Source organism: Canis aureus, chromosome 33 (genome assembly GCF_053574225.1).
Source record: "Canis aureus isolate CA01 chromosome 33, VMU_Caureus_v.1.0, whole genome shotgun sequence".
Lineage (NCBI taxonomy): Eukaryota > Metazoa > Chordata > Mammalia > Carnivora > Canidae > Canis > Canis aureus.
Window position 1 is genome coordinate 13288848 of NC_135643.1, and position 14560 is coordinate 13303407.

At 34.5% G+C, this 14560-nt stretch overlaps 1 protein-coding gene across 13 annotated transcripts in view; it reads right to left on the reverse strand.

Annotated features, from left to right (window-relative positions):
- SNCA (synuclein alpha) overlaps positions 1–14560 on the reverse strand; it is a 172020-nt gene that overhangs the window by 117110 nt on the left and 40350 nt on the right. For all 13 annotated transcript variants that reach the window (XR_013371247.1, XR_013371245.1, XR_013371246.1 and 10 more), the window contains one exon: positions 12595–12737. Coding sequence is in view for 6 of the 13 variants with exons in the window: in XM_077882870.1 (XP_077738996.1) it covers positions 12595–12737 (143 nt within the window). In the remaining 7 variants the exon portion in view is untranslated. The remainder of the gene's footprint in view (positions 1–12594; positions 12738–14560) is intronic.

The following is a 14560-nucleotide window of genomic DNA, read 5'->3' on the forward strand; positions in this document are numbered from 1 at the left end:
TATTAAATTCATTCAGGCAATGCAACCCATTACTCCTCGAAAAATCTTTGTTAAAATTTATCTTGAAATTTGGATGTAGTACCCAGTATTATTTGATAGCAAAAAGACAATTGCTGAAATAGTATTTTAATTTGGCTTGATAATTGGGATCAAGAGAAATAAATGAAAGACTATAACCAGACTTCTATTTCTGAGAAATAATAAGAGACTATGAGTGCTATGATACCTCACTCAGAGACAGCCTTACTTCAAACATGAAGGGTAGATAAGGAGGTTGGGGGAGAAATCTTCAAATCTATAACAATAATAGACTAAGAAACTCCTACATATACTCATCATGATTAACAGCTAGATGTCATTAACGTAGCAAAAGAAATTGGTCTTGAATATCACTATATTTCTGATAATGCCTGGCATAGCATCTTACACACAGCATGACTTCAACAAATATGGACCAGATGAATTGGTGAATAAATAGTAAATGAACAACAAATATATAACTGTACTTTTAAGTAACCATGAGGCTGATTTTTTCTAATTTGTTGGAAAATTAACCTCTTTAAGTTCTAATTGTGGTCAAAGTAGCAGAATGCCTACTCACATAAATGCTGAATAAAGTGGAATATTATAAATACTATTTATTATGCTTTTGTTATAAGTTTAATACATCCTTGTTAAAGGAAATTGAAGAAAATATAAGCAAGAGGAGACAATAAAATGAATGTAATCCATGACCCAGAAGTGGTCTATTGCAGTGTTTCCTCAAGGACAATGTGGGCGGACTTTTTGCAGTTATGCCTTGGAAACATTACTGACATCTTACAAGCAATGCCTAAGGCTGGGACACTTCCTACAGTGAATGAGAAGGCTCCCCAAAGCAAAATATTAACCAGCTGGAAATGTAGAGAGTCCTCCATTGAGAAAAACTGACAGCCTGATGCATTTACTTCAGCGCTCTCTCTCTCTCTCTCTGAGCTCTCTCTCTCTCTCTCTATATATATATATATATATGTGTATATATACATACATATATACATACCATACACAGATATTATTTTTAATGAAAATAGGTAATACTATACAAACTATTCATCTTGTTTTGTGATCTGTTCTTTCACTTAATGCAACAAGAGCATCCTTCCATTCCATTAATTATTCTTCTATGCCAACATTTTAATGGCTGCTCAGTGGTATGTTCATTTTAATATATCACTGTATGAATCAACCATATCTTAGGCCTTATCAACTTTATCTAAGACCCTACTGTCAAATGTCTAACTTTTTTTCAACTTAACATTATAATCAAAGCTGAGATGAATATCCTTATATTTAAATTTATGATCATTTACATTCTTGGAAGTAAAACTGTCAAAGAATATCCACAAGTTCAATCTTTTAATAAAGATTTCTAGCATGTCCTCAGGAATGATTTGTATCAACTTATTCTCCAACCATATTGTTGGTGATTGAATGGACATCTCTCACATAAAGTTATTAGAAATGTGAAACACCCACTGAGGGCACAGTGACATCGGATAAAAGCTGTAATAGGTAATTCCCTATTTCATATCTAAACAGGAGGCACAAGGATTGGTATGAAATAAGGTTACAGTTGAGACAATGAAACTAAATTATAAATTTTCAAGTGTTGGCCCCTTCATTATTTTTTCATCAATAAAGTTTAAAAAGAAAGAGGAGAGAGATTTCCATAGAAATAGATGTGAAGAAAAGTATTGGTGGAGCATCAGAATCTATTTTTCCCCTGAAACTTTCTCTATAGAGACTAGTGGCAACTCATGAGCTTGGGAAGGCTCACATCTCATCCCTTGGTGGGACTCTTCCTGAAGAGCAGGATCTGCTAGTTTTCCCAGTGATTACAGAGTATGAACAAATAACCACAGAGACATGGGGGGCTGACATACCAAGCTGGAGGGTTTAATCTTGGTCCCCTCACCCCCACAGGCCATGATTCCTGAGAGTTGAGGCTGGTGTGGCAGAGATTCCTAGGTTTCCCTGCATCCAGATCAGGCAGAAAGAAGAGTAGACAGGCTCTAGTGGCCAAGTCTGGAGGACAGAGGCAGGGAGTGGCAGGAGAGCATGGTTGTCCTTGACCCCTGAGGTTACAAGGGGACAGGTGGACACATTTAGACCATAGACCATCCACATCAGAGAGGCGCCCCAGGATATTAGTGGCTGTGCTGAATGAAAACCAGGCCTGATCAAAAGCAAGGATATTGCTATCATTATCCCTCCTTCTTTCCCCCTTTGCAGACATATCATCCCATTTTCAAGCAAACTTGGGGAAAGGAAGCTTTGAGCTCATGTCAAGCTCTGGTAACAAATAAATCTTGTATTTGGTTGAATATTTATAACAATGAGACTGTTTTACACTGGAAATAACTAAAATAAGATTCAATGCAAGCCCTTAAAGATTATGAACTAAGCCTTAGTGCCTGTTATGAAGATGTCAAAGTAAGAGAAGCTTACGATTATACCACCTCTGGAATTGTTCCATTATAGAAAGTTCTGGTGTAGAAAATTGCTTCAGAAAAAAAGCTCTCTGGCCTCCTTTCCATCAAGAGACTTCCCTGCCTTTGAGTATAAGTGAAGGGGTGCCAAAATGCCACAGCCAATTCTTAAACCTATTTCTTATTCAGGTCAGAAGGGAGCTTCATCAGGATTTGGTACAAAAGCTTCATACGAATGAAGAAAGTCACTTCTTTGGACTTCTCCAAGAGATCTTACAGAAAATAGCTATAAAAGAATACAATTTAGATATGAGATGCTTAGTCTTGAGGATCTCTAAGTACTCTAACCCTGGACTAAACACTAGTCTTATTAAGAAAAGGACAAAAAGAGTGAGTAGGGACAGTGTCAGTCAGCCTGCGGCATTTCAAATCTGCCTTCCACTAAATATCCAGCCAGACCCACTCTCCATGGGTTTGGTATTAAGAAGACATTAGATAAGACTGCAACTCTACCTCTAACAAGATATTAGGGCTCTGGGATTTTCTTCCACTTAAAAGAAAATTTTTTTAATTTTTTTTACTCTAGTGCTTCCTGAAATTATGTCTTTCTAATTACATGTGTGTAATATTCAATAGAACACAATGGAGAAATCAAAGGAAAAATAATAGTAGTGTGACTTCCCTGTGTTTAGCTAAATAAAGTAGGATGTTCATTGAATGGTTTTTCGACTTTCTGTGTTTACAATTTGCTTACATATGAACAAGACCTATAATCATATACCCAACACAATTCAAAGAAAATGCAGGCTCTTCTTAACAAAATGTCCTCACTGTATAACATATCACAATTGATTGTTTATCTTTTGTCTACGTGACATCATTTCATTCACACTGACTGTTCAGTGGCTGGCCAGTTATAGAGAGTTTTGGTTTAGAAAGGTTAAATGAGTTTCCAGAGGTCTGGCAATGTGTAATTGAACAAACTGGCCTAAAATTCAAGCCATTAAACATACTCAAAACATTCTGAACTAATTTAATCCAACACTTCTTTTTCACAGATGAGAAAATCTGTGCTTAGAGGGGTGAGATGACATCATCTAGCAGAGGGAGAAACACAAGACCAATTCCACGTTCCCTGACTTAAGGCTCATGCCCTGCATACTAAGCCATGCTTTTCCTATACACATGACCAAATCAAATGACGTAGATAAACCAGGAACCCAGTATAATGATAAAGGCCAGCTGGCTATTATGATGAGTCAAAGAACAGATATAGATCAGCTTTAATTAGAAAACTTGTGAAATGCTTTTGTTTTAAACTCACAAGTGTTAGTTTTCCTTTGCAGGAAGAACACTATGAAAGGATCATTAGGTTAAGCAGTTATTAGTATTTAGTTGAGATTATTTTTTAAAAGTGCCTACTTTACATATGTCATAATGTTAAAAATTAAAGATGAAGGGTTTTTTTAAAGATGAAACATTTTTAATTCCATTGTGTGCTTTGCATGACAAATGTATTAATCCCTAACTCAGTGACCATTAGTAAGAGCACATGCCTTCTCCAGTTTCACTAGATAGCAAATAATACACAATCTACTCACCAAAAACTAGACCTTTAAAACAAAATGGTATATACATGCTGAGAAAACTCCGGTAGCATGAAGTAGAAATATTGAAAGGGCAATTCTCCACTCTTTAGATTTCCAACAAATAGGATAAAGTATACACACACACACACACACAAATACATACATACATACATATACATAAATATATACATATAAATTGGAGGTAATTTGCTATTATGGCTTGTCAGACAGTTAAATTCTATTAAAATCTTAAATTCTAGGGATCCCTGGGTGGCGCAGCGGTTTGGCGCCTGCCTTTGGCCCAGGGCGCGATCCTGGAGATCCGGGATCAAATCCCACGTCAGGCTCCCGGTGCATGGAGCCTGCTTCTCCCTCTGCCTGTGTCTCTGCCTCTCTCTCTCTCACTGTCTGCCTATCATGAATAAATAAAAATTTTTTTAAAAAATCTTAAATTCTAAAATTCTTAAATTAAAAGTTCATATTATTCTTCACAATTCACAAAGCTGCCAACTGAATTTATTCTTATGAATTGAGTTCCAGATAGATTTACTGTTTTTTGGCAGTGTAAAGAACACTAAAGAAGAGTAAGACAGTTTCCATGTCTAATCAGGAAGATAAAATATAAATTTCCTTTAAAAAAAAAACTTTTTTATTCATTCATTCAGTTGTTTATTCAACAAACATAATTTCTAGCTTAGTTTTCCCTGTATTAATGTATACTATAGTCTCATTAAGAATTAAATACTACTTTGAGGAGTACCTGGATGGCTCAATGGTTGAGTGCCCATGATCCTGGGATCAAGTCCTGCATCAGGCTCCCCGCAGGAAGCCTGCTTCTCCCTCTGCCTATGTCTCTGCCTTTCCCTCTGTGTATCTCATGAATAAAAAAAATCTTTAAAAATAATAATAATAAATAAATACTACTTTGAGAATTTTCAAAATAACTGTGTAATTCTAGAATCACCTGATAAAGAGAAAATATTTAAATTGTAACTTAAACATTTATATGTTTTGCAAAGTTTTGATAAAATTTCTTATAAAAGAATTACCTGCTATTTGAATTGACAAATTGCTCATTTTCTCCTCATTGCGCAACAATTGGGTTGATGAGATGTATCATTCAACTCTAGTTCTATAATTATATATTTACATGCAAAACACAATTGGCATCTCATTTACCTTATTTCTGTTGCTTTGAATTTAAGTAAACATATTTTGTCCTAGATTTTTGTGTATTTTGAATGTCTATTTTCTCTTGATAAAGCAAACACCACCATTAAATATCTCCCTGAAAATAGGAAAACTAAAAGCCTATATTTGAAGCAGCAAAAAATAAAATTACTCTTACTTTTTAGAAACAAAAAAGCTGATTATCATTGAAGTTTGGGAGACAACCACTGCATGTCATAATAAATAAATATCTATCCCCTTTATTCCTGTCACCTAAACATATTGGTATTCTTTTTCAAGGTTTTCCATTGAATTATAAGGTGGAAATATGGCTCAGATGGTAACAGAGGTTTAAAATGAAAACACTTAAATTTGAAATCATTCTTTATATAATAATATCTGATCCATGAAACTATCAAATATCATCTTTTCTTTGCATGTGAAAGGATATTAGCAATAGATGTTAGCCACATGAACCAAGTGAAGACTGGTTCATAAAATATGGTCATTCCTCTCACATTGCATTCAGTAGAATTTTTTTTTAAAGATTTTATTTATTCATGAGAGACAGAGAGAGAGAGAGAGAGAGAGAGGCACAGACACAGGCTCCTTGCATGGAGCCTGACATGGGACTTGATCCTGCGACTCCAGGGTTACGCCCTGGGCCGAAGGCAGGCGCCAAACCGCTGAGCCACCCAGGGATCCCCGCATTCAGTAGAATTTTAATTCATATTAAGCATTTATGAAAGAATGAGCCAATTTCACAAATATGAGTTAAAGCTGTTTGCTGGTGTGCCTTGAAGCAGTTCTATCACATTCTTCCTATAATACATTTTCTAACAAACAAAACTACTATCACAATTGGTTTTTTGAAGACTGAAATTGGATTTGTAGTCATGTATATATCATGGGGTTATAATGCTTACACATTATTAACTGCTGGTGCTAGGACTCAGGTGGAAATATTTTTATGAAAAAAAAGAAATATTTTTATGTTTCTGTCTGAAAAGTAAAATATTGTGGCAGTTTTCTCTGCGTGTGAGGCAATTTCATAATCTGCTGACAAAAACAAAATTTAAAGTGTAATATTTATTGAAAGTATAGGTCTCTCTCATTCCTAACAAAAAGCATTTTTTTCCCTATGATTGATATATATGTGTTACAGATACATACAAATTCTCAAAAAACAGAAATTTCCTTTTTCACCCTGGGGTACATATGTCGTTGCTGTGCTTAGACCACATTTCTTGAAAGTAAGAGTCATACATGTGTTATTCACCTCTGTATTCCTTAGAGTGCCTGAGTGTCCAGCATATATAAAGTACCCATTAAATAACTGAATAATAAGCCTAAGTTTCTTTTAACTTTATATATAGTTATTGTGAACTTTCCCATTTACAACCTTACAATATTAAGGGGAATTTGGAATCGTGATTCATCCATCCTCAACCCACTGAAATATTAGATACAAAGAAAGCCCATCATTATAGATGTGTTTCTAAGTAGAGATTCTATGTAATATTAGACTTTCATATGAGACTAAAATATGTATTTTTACATATCACATTGAAAAATATTGCTAATTATATACATGTTAAAAACAAACCAATCAGGTCAATTAGGTTTTTTTCTTCTATTATGACATGCTTTAGCCAAAGATTACAACATTATTAATAGTATGTGCCACTCCCACCACAAATACAAATCAGGCAATTCCCTGTGCCACCAAGCTTTTGGCTTAGGCTTAACTATAACTAACAGTAATGTTGGTTATCTTCAGAGGTCAAGCACAAAAGCAAGACTCATACTTCTAATTATTTGAGAGAATATATCTATGATTAAAAAACACTTAAGGAGAATAAACTGTAAATCAGAATATTTCACTAACATTGACATCTCTTGTTACCTTGTTATTAACAATACAGTATTAAGATTACACCTATGATATGTATATGCTTCTTCAAAGAAATCTGAAAGATGGCCTGTGATTTTTGGCTTATTTGTGAAATCAGTATAAATGAATTAGCTGATGTCAATATCCATCATATGATTATTTAATTAGTAGGTCTATAATATTCAAGCATTTAAAAATAAGTCTGCATCAAGCTAAACATGATAGCTCTGGTAAGTCAAAGGAAGTAAGGAGGAGGACACTTAAATGTTATAAAATATGTCAAACCTGATATTTTCATTCCTGCTCTGTTTTACTCCTCTAGTACACACTTGGTTAACTATCCTCTTACGAATGAAGGCTGGAGCACAGAGTATACGTGCTTCTATCCATCTGAAATCAGTATTTGCTGGATAACTGTGTGGGGATAGTAAAAATTTCTTATAATCTGATCTAATTTTTTCAAAGTGGCACTGCTTAGGAACTTCACTCTAATTCTGAAGAAAAAAAATGAACAGATGAAGTGGAATATTTCAAGCCTATTACTTGAATAAAACCTATTAATTTCCATGTAGATAGGTCAGTGCCTAAAATGGGATGTGATAATGAAGCTGACTGCTGTACTATTTCTCAGGCAGTGGCTCTACGTTATGTGTAGAACTTTTACTCTCTACAAATAATAGGAAAAAAATTATGGAAGTACAGACCTCAGGGACACTAAGGATCCAACTCTTCTAGCGCATTCCAGTAGCACTAAAGAAATGCTCATTTGTTCAGTAAGGATTTATTTGAGCAGTAATCACATGCAAAGCACTGTTAAGCAGTTGGAATGGACTAAGTGTTGCAGTTACTAGCTATATATTTCAAACACAGATGTACTACAGAAAAACTCTTACTCATTATGCTTATTTATAATAGTCTTGGTACAAGCAGATAATTTGTTCTCAATATAAGTAGGAAACAAATTTTGTCCATATAACATCACTGTTTGAACTTAAAACTTGAGCATTTCTGCCAATACATTTGCAGCCTGTTTCTACCGTGCCAATCAAGTGAATGAGCTTCAGGAAATGAGTTGTATAGCTTGTGTGCACACAGGTAAAAATATATAGATCAGTAGATGCACTATTCTAATGTATTCAGTAGAGAAGCTAATAATATTTGATAAAGCAAATTCTTAAAATTCAAGACATCCTATTTGTCCTTTAATCTAATGTCTTATAATTAGAAATTATTACTAAAGATAGCTTCAGTCATATGAAATTCAAATTTAAAAAATATCTAGATATCATCATATCTCTCTGTTAACATCAAAAGGAGATAGAACACACCAAAGCAAACATCCCCAAAGTGATAAATTTAGCAAATAAAAACAGAAAAATCAAAATGAGCTATTAGAGCTCTTGGTTTAAAAAACAGAAAAAGAAAACACCAAAGGGAAGAAAGAAAAAAAAAAAGGGAAGGAAGGCAGGCAAGAAGGGGTGAGGATAGGGGGTAAGGGGAGGGGAGAGGAGGGGCAGGGGGGGAATGAAAGAAAAAAAGATTTGTTCCACTATCAATCAGGGAGTAATGGGCCAAATACCCTCAAAGGGCTAAACATCAATGTAGCCACTCCTTTTGCACTGTTGCTGATATTTAAGACAGGCACCAACTGCCAAGAGAATGGCACAGCCATTAATCCATTTCAAAGAGCTAACATCCAATAGTCCTGCTAACCACATCCCTCTTCCCCCAAGTCTCATGAAATGTACTACCAAATCTTGTTGATATTAACTCCTACATAGTCTTTAAATTAATCTATTTCTTTCTCTTCCCCACCTACACCTTAGAGTATACAGTCATCTCTTCTTTCCATCACAGCCCACTAACTCATCCCTGGTTTCCACTCTTCTTTCCCTTTAATCTGTTTCCTACCAGGCAAGTAGAGACATCTATTCAACATGTGAAGTTATAACCTGACATCCTTGCTTAAATATTTTCAATAGGTTCCTTCATTCTTAAAGACCAACATTCTCAACATGGTCAACCAGAATGTGACCCTACTTATCTCTCCAGCTTCTTCTACCTTATTTTCTGTGGCTCTGGCTACAGTCCTCTTGGACTTGCCATGGTCTTCTACCACATGAGGTTTCTTCATGTTGTTATTTTTGCCTGTAATGTTTTTCCTCTACCTCCCACTTGTTTATTAATTGCCAGTCACTTTTCTAGATCTCAATGAAAACATCACTTCCTCAGAGAAGTTTTTGTAATGCTCTCCCTTATCCCTACCCCATACTAGCTGGGATACTCTCTGCATTATGTACTCCATAGCATTTCATAGTTTAGAACGGCATACTTCTTGTGTGGTAATTAGATGATTATTATTATCTTTGTCACCAGATGATAAGCTCTATGAAGACAAAAACTGTGTATGGTTTTCTCACCATTTTAACCGCAATATCTAACAAAGTTTCTGACACATAGTGAGCAAGCTTTATTTCTTGAATAAAGAGTGAGTACATCAATGGAGTTATTAACAAGTAGTTAAAGCAACAATAATTTACTTATTTCCCTTTACCAGAATCATTTTGATCAGAGTTTGAATGATGAAATTACATTACTTCAAATCTCATAATGAATAAATTGAAAGATTTTATCTAAACTCTCTAGCATTTTAGGCATTTCATAGATATGGCCACAAAGAAAAGATTATTAGCATCCTCCTTGAGTTAAATGGAAACTCAGAACATCACTGCTAAATTGGGCTTTAACGATTTTCTGGTATAGTTTCTCATTATATGAGAAAGAGTCTTAGGAGATCCTCAAAAGGTCATTCAGCCTATTGATGACAGAGCAGGGATGAAAATCAGCCATTTAAACTCTCAGTTTAATGTGTTTTTTTTTTCTATAACTATGCTGCAATTTCTAGGTTTTATGGCTTCATTTTCATATTAAAAATATGGAAGAACTTGTAAGTACCCGTAAGAAAAATATCTCCAAATAGTTAATTTTGTCATATCATTAGATTTCTGCTTTAAATTATTAAATTGGAATGTTTTTAGAAAAGCAAAAAAAAGCCCAATTTTGTAAGAAATGAAGCACTCTCATGCCTTATTTGCAATTTACATAGTATGCCTTAAATAGGGGTAAGAAGGGGTTTGTACATGTTTCCCTCGTTTCTTAATATTCTGAAGCATAGAATTTTTCCAGTTAAATCTGGTTGTCTGTAATTCAGTTTATAAAAAAACAAAAGGAAGGTAGATTTTGAGGAAGTGCTTGGGGAAGTGACATAGATGGAAAAGCAGTATGAGCATCTAGTTAATTACAATCAGCCATGTGACCTTGGACTGCTCACTCCCCCTCTGTAGATTCTGTTTTCCTTATCTGTACAATCACAGGATTGGTCTAAATCATGGACTTTGTCTGTTGATGGGCTTTCCAGGTCCCCCCTAAGCCTTTATTGTGTGTATTCCTGAGAAGAATCCATCGTTTCTATTAGACTGTCAGAAGCACTTGGGACATTAAACAAGCTAATTGCCTCTGTACTAATGCCTGAGGTCCCTCCTAATTTTGAAATGTAATAAAGCTATAAATATAATTTATAAAGTCAGACAGAAAATAGAAATTTGTATAATTATTAGCACAGGTAATAAGAGGATATCTACACAAAGGAATACTACTATCATTAACCATACACTTAAGTGTTAGCTGAAGAACTACACTAGAAGCCCAGCTCAGATTTTCCATAACTAGCATCAATTGCCCAGATGATATAAATACATATGATAAATCTCTGTATGTCCCAGACTTTTAGTCCTGCCTTTTTATAAATCAATGTTTTAATGATCCATCAAGGCAGGCCTGCCAAATAGAATTACATGGGGTAGAAACAATCTAGAGTAGTTTGCCAGCAATTAAAGCTACTTTCTTATAGTATTCAAAATATTTCTTACAAAACCATTTCAATGATAACTTTCAGATAAATAGCCACAGTTGCTATGCAATGCATGTAATTATTAGACACAGAAATAAAAGTCATTCTGCTTATACTTACTCCTTCTTTCCTTTCCTTCATATATATATATATATATATATATATATATAATATTTCTTATTTCTTATATATATTTCTTATATATATATAATATTTCTAATTATCAGAAAAAAAATATTTCTAATTATCTACCATGTGTCAGGTACTCTTCTAGACACTTGTGAAATATCAGTGAACAAAGATATATTCCACCTTCCTGGGGTTTATATTTTAGTAGGGTGCAAATAAAATAATAAACAACATATGTAAGAAGTAAGTTGGGGCACCTGGCTGGCTCAACTGTTAAGTGCCCAACTCTTGATTTTAGCTTAGGTCATTGATCTCAGGGCTCAGTGGGAAGTCTGCTTGAGATTCTCTCTCTCCTCCCTCTGCCCCACCCCCATGCACAGCATTCTCTCTCTCTCTCTCCCTCTCTCTCTCTCATAAATAAACAAATAAATAAAATATTTTTTAAAAAATAAGATACTTATGACTCTTTAAGGCGATACATGCTTCAATGTAAATGGAAAAAGTAAAGAGTAGGGAGATAGGGAACACAAGAGGTGAGGAGAGTGTTTTCAATCTCAAATAGGTTAGAGTAGGACTCACTGAAAAGGTGTCATTTAACACAGATCTGAGGAGATGAAGGAGTGAACCAAGTATATAACCTTGGGGAAGAACTTTCCAGATAGGGGAAGGAGCCAGGGCAAGGGAGTACTCAATTTGTTCAAGGAATAACAAGGAGGTCATGGTGCCAGGGAAACAGCAAAAATCTTTGCTGCTGTGGTCACAAAATTTATGAAATCTCATCTTCCAGCTGACACCTCATTTTCTATAACTTACCTGTTTAAAATGACAGTCATGATATTTTTTGAATAATCTTACTAGAGTCTCATATTTGTCAATAAATGCAGTCAAATTTCTTTGGAGAATTTAAAAATCACCCCAAAATCATGATCTCTGATTGGTATACAATTTGACTCTCAGTCTCCACAAACATATATTTGCAAATGAACTGCTATGTGATAAGCAAAAGTGCCATTTAATAAGAGATGATGTCATTATAAAGAAATCAAGCGAAAGATCTTCAATTTGACAATTTATCAGTTGGACACAAAGCATTTGTTATATTCCAACAAAGAGAGATTGCAAGATTCATAGCTATGCTGAAAGCACCCATTCTTTCTGAAATGTCACTGTTCTTTGGATATTTATTACATTGTTCATTTCATTAACTGTATTCCAGAAAATGAAACAATCATGATTACTGTACAATTTTCATGGCATTTATCTGTGTTAATACCTCCAAAAAGAATACCCACATAAAAGTAGTCCTTTTTTTTTTTATGAGAAGAGAGTCAATCAGCCCGCCCTAAGCATCTTATTCTTGCCTAATGCCTTCCATGAAAATGCACTGTGATCCTAAGACTTTAAAAATATAACATAAAATGTATGCAACCATACCTTGCCCAACTGATCCTTTTTGCCAAAGCCAGTAGCAGCTGCGATGCTCCCTGCTCCCTCCACTGTCTTTTGTGCTACTGCTGTCACCCCTGTCACCACGGCCTCACCAACATTTGTCACTTGCTCTTTGGTCTTCTCAGCCACTGGGATAAATCCAGAACAACAGATTAAGGGACAATGGAACAACAGGGACTTAAAATAATTTCACTTCCACTAGCTGTCAACTTTTAAAGACCTGTATTTGCACATATTATAAACAACTGAAGTGTCAGAAGAAATAAAAGCCTCAGAGATTTTTAAGTGAGTATCATTTAGACAAACATTAAATCTTCGCTAAGGTATGTTGCTGTAATCATGCAGATATTAACACGTGCTTCAAGTGTAATGACCACAAATTTAGAGCCTTTGAGCAATTGATGTTTAGTTAACATATTATTAAGGAAAGTTTAGGGAAAGGCAATGATCACAAGTACGCTATTGTAGTATCAGGTATTTATTTCTTTATTTCATTTTCAATGCCAATTCTTAAATCAGCATATTCATTTTCACCACACCTTCTGAGTCATATAACACATATGTGCTCACATTACCATCAGAAATGAACAATATAGATGACATAATTCTATAAGCAGAAAACCTGAAAAACTCTACCAAAAATTAATAGAACTGATAAATTAATTCAGTAAAGTCACAGGATACAAAATCGATCTATAGAAACCTGTTGCATTTCTATACACCAACAATAAAGCAGCAGAAAGAGAAATTAAGATGATCTCATTTACAATTGCACCAAAAATAATAAGATATGTAGAAATAAACCTAACCAAAGAAGTTGAAGACCTGTACTCTGAAAACTATAAAAACATTGATGAAAGAAATTGAAGGCAACACAAAGAAATGGAAAGACATTCCATGCTTATGGATTAAAAAAAATATATATTGTTAAAATGTCTATACTACCCAAAGCAATCTACACATTTGATGCAATTCTTATCAAAATACCAACAGAAATTTTAACAGAATTAGAGCAAACAATTCTAAAATTTGAAAGAGACCCCAAATAACTAAAGCAACCTTGAAAAGAAAAAGCAACGCTGGAAGTATCACAACTCTGGACTTCAAGTTATATTACAAAGCTAAAGTGATCAAAACAGTATGGTATTGACACAAAAAGAGCCATTTAGATCAATGGAACAGAATAGAAAGCCAAGAAATAAACGCACAATTATATGGTCAATTAATCTTTGATATAGGAGGAAAAAATATGCAATAAAAAAAGTCCTTTAAACAAATGGTAATGTGAAAACTGGACAGCAACATACAAAAAAAAAATAGACCACTTTCTTTCACCATACATAAAAACAAACCCAAAGTGGATTAAGGACCTATGCTCAAGACCTGAAACCATAAAAATCCTAGAAGAGAGCAAAGGTAGTATTTTCTCTGACACTGATCATAGCAGCATCTTTCTAGATACATCTCCTGAGGCAAGGGAAACAAAAGGAAAAATAAACTATTGGTACTACATCAAAATGGAAAGCTTCTTCACGGCAAAGGAAACACTCAACAAAACTAAAAGGCAACTACTAAATAGGAGAAGATGTTTACAAATGACTTAACTGATAAATGGTTAGTATCCAAAATCTATAAAGAACTTATCAAACTCAATACCCAAAAAACAAGCCAGTTAAGAAATGGGCACAAGACATAAATAGACATTTTCCCAAAGAAGACATCCAGATGGCCAAAAGACACATGAAAAGATGCTCAACATCACTTATCATCAGGGAAATGCAAATCAAAACCGCAAGGAGGTATTACCTCACACATCTCAGAATGGCTAAAATCAAAATAACAAGACAAGGATGTAGAGAAAAAAGAACTCTCCTGCACTGTTGGTAAGATTGCAAACTTGTACAGCCACTGTGGAAAGCAGTATGAAAGTTCCTCGAAAAATTAAATATAG